The 2,500-nt window shown below is 31.7% G+C and overlaps 1 protein-coding gene across 1 annotated transcript in view; it reads right to left on the reverse strand.

The window, feature by feature from the left end:
- Positions 1 to 2,500, reverse strand: part of LOC119595523 (transcription factor IIIA-like) — a gene marked incomplete at its 5' end in the record, with an annotated part of 5,286 nt that overhangs the window by 2,286 nt on the left and 500 nt on the right. The window contains one exon of the mRNA XM_037944644.1: position 2,500. This exon is cut by the window's right edge and continues 102 nt beyond it. Within this exon, the coding sequence (XP_037800572.1) occupies position 2,500 (1 nt within the window). The remainder of the gene's footprint in view (positions 1 to 2,499) is intronic.

Here is a 2,500-nt window from a genome sequence, read left to right on the forward strand (position 1 = left end):
GGAAATAAAATTTCCTGAGATAGGACCCATTCCATTGCAGAGGGATTGTTCCTGGATAAAGCATCTGCGAAGGCATTCTGGCACCCCAGAATGTTGGATGCCATCAGAAAATTATTTTTCTTGGATTAATGATAGAAAAAAATTTCTGACAAATCCAGAAGGTCTCTTGATCATGTTGAACACTTTTTGTTGATGCAGTGAATGACTGCAAATTGTCTGACAGGATCTGAATGGTTGAAGGATTCATCAGTGCAACCTCTAAGATCTGGTACAACAGTCTTTAGTTTTTTCATATTTATGTTTCACTTCCAAAAAGGAGTCCATCTCCCTCTGTTTGAGTGGCCTAGTGAAGAATGGTAACCCCATACCACATCTGAAGCTACTGTAGTCAAGGTTAAATTGGAGATGTCTGTCTAATAATTTTACACATACTGGTATTAGAATTTCAGAAAAAAAAAAAAAAAAAAAAAATTGGAGCAACTGACATCCCCAAAGAAGCACCTTGAACATGAAAGTTTTGTCATATATTTGAAAGGCTAGATATTTTCTGAATCTTTTACTGATATTTACTTCATGTAATAAATATATAGGTTTTGCCAATACTTAAATCAAGATGTCTCAGTTATTAAGCTTTGCTGTCTTACTTGTAAAACTTTCAGCTGGCTTTCAGTTGGTTATTTTTTTCATATGTGCACCTCCTTGGAAAGTGGGCAGACACACTGTACATTTTTTGTAGGCGAGTGCACAGTTTTTTTAAAAAAGAGTTATGATTAGTCAGAAAAGACTAAGGTCACTTCTAAAGTTTCCACTGTGTAGTATCTGTTGCTGTTTGTTACAGAGAAAAATCTACTAATTTGCCAATAACTGGCCGTGAGGCATTTATTATTATCATTTCAGGTGTTGTGTTGTACCTTACTCAAAACATTTCAACATGTTATTTGTTAAGATATCACTCTTATTTTCTATGTTTTCAATTTTTCATTCATACTGTAATATCAAACACCCTATGAACATAAACTTGTAGCCACCAACAGAGGTTTTGTAAACTCTTACCCCCTGGGCCCCTGATCAGTTGCTCTCAATAGAACTACCTTATCAAAGGCAATTAGGTAGGCAGGGGTAGGTCCTTCTCTTTGCCATCTACGTACAAAATTAATTAATTACAATAAATAAAAAAATAAAGCAGCATCATTGTTTTGTTTACTAAAGTGTAGAAAAGCATGTTGAATGGCAATTTTTAAAATATGAAGACAGATGTACATAGAAGATAAGTTTATTAGATTTATTCGCTCTATCATTTACTTATATTATTTTCTATATAAAAGATGGCTGGTTGAAACTTAACCATTACCTACAACTAAAATAACAGTTTTGCATCAGCGTATTTACCATGGTGAAATTGTCTGATGACCTAGAGTTTTGTCATTCATCCGTTTGGATACATCTGCCTTACTATATTAATTGTTTTTATACGCAGATGGCTACATTTGTACTAAGTCCTTGATTTTCAAAAATATTTTACATTATCTTATACTGCTGTTACTAATGTCAATAAAATTATAGTAATTATAATGTCTATAATAAAAATAACACCACTGATATTCATAGCATTAGTAAAAAAAAAAAAGTCACCTTTTTTTTTTTATGAGCAGCATTTTCCCGGTGGCATTGAGTTGATTTGTTAGTCATTCCATGTTTAAATAATTATTGAAGTGACATGAAAATTGTGGCTAATTAGGAGAAATTGTATCAATTTGTAAAGGGAATCACTAACAACAGCATGCTTTGGATCAACTGCAGGGTTGTACGGTTATACTGTTGATTTCCAGTTTTCCACCAGTATATCACTGCAAATTCACAATTTCAACCACACTACGGTTGTGCTCTATAACTGTTCTGAAAAGTAAAAATTGCCATCCAAATCAATAAGAAATTCCAGCCACTGTTTTGGTGGTGTTATCCCTATCACCAAAAAATCTTACCTGATGAATGTTTTGTTGTAAGCTGAAAGGGGGGGGGGAGATAGCAGCTTGAAAGGTGGTTTATGTGTGGAATAGCCCTGTTTTGGTGAATCAAGTATGGATATGCCAATAGAACTATAAAATTTTAAATCTTAATCTAGACATATTTACTTTTTCTCACTGTGCTGAGAATTAGCCACAAAATATACATTTGGAATTTCATCTTATTAAAGAGATTGATTATGTATAAATATTATTTGACAAATATTTACAGTAGAAAAAATAATTCAGCTCCATCTGTGATAGACTAATGAGAAAATTGCTGAATGATATATATATATATATATATATATATATATATATATATATATATATATATATATATATATATATATATATATATATATATATATAAAATTTTTCTTTTCTATTCTTTTCTTTTATACCTTAAACCAACTTGTTTCTTGGTCTCAAGAAGGCATCTATGATGACTTTTTTGGCAAACTTCCAAGCTGAGAAAAAATGTTTAAAAATGTACC

The sequence above is a fragment of the Penaeus monodon genome, chromosome 36, assembly GCF_015228065.2.
Source record: "Penaeus monodon isolate SGIC_2016 chromosome 36, NSTDA_Pmon_1, whole genome shotgun sequence".
NCBI lineage: Eukaryota > Metazoa > Arthropoda > Malacostraca > Decapoda > Penaeidae > Penaeus > Penaeus monodon.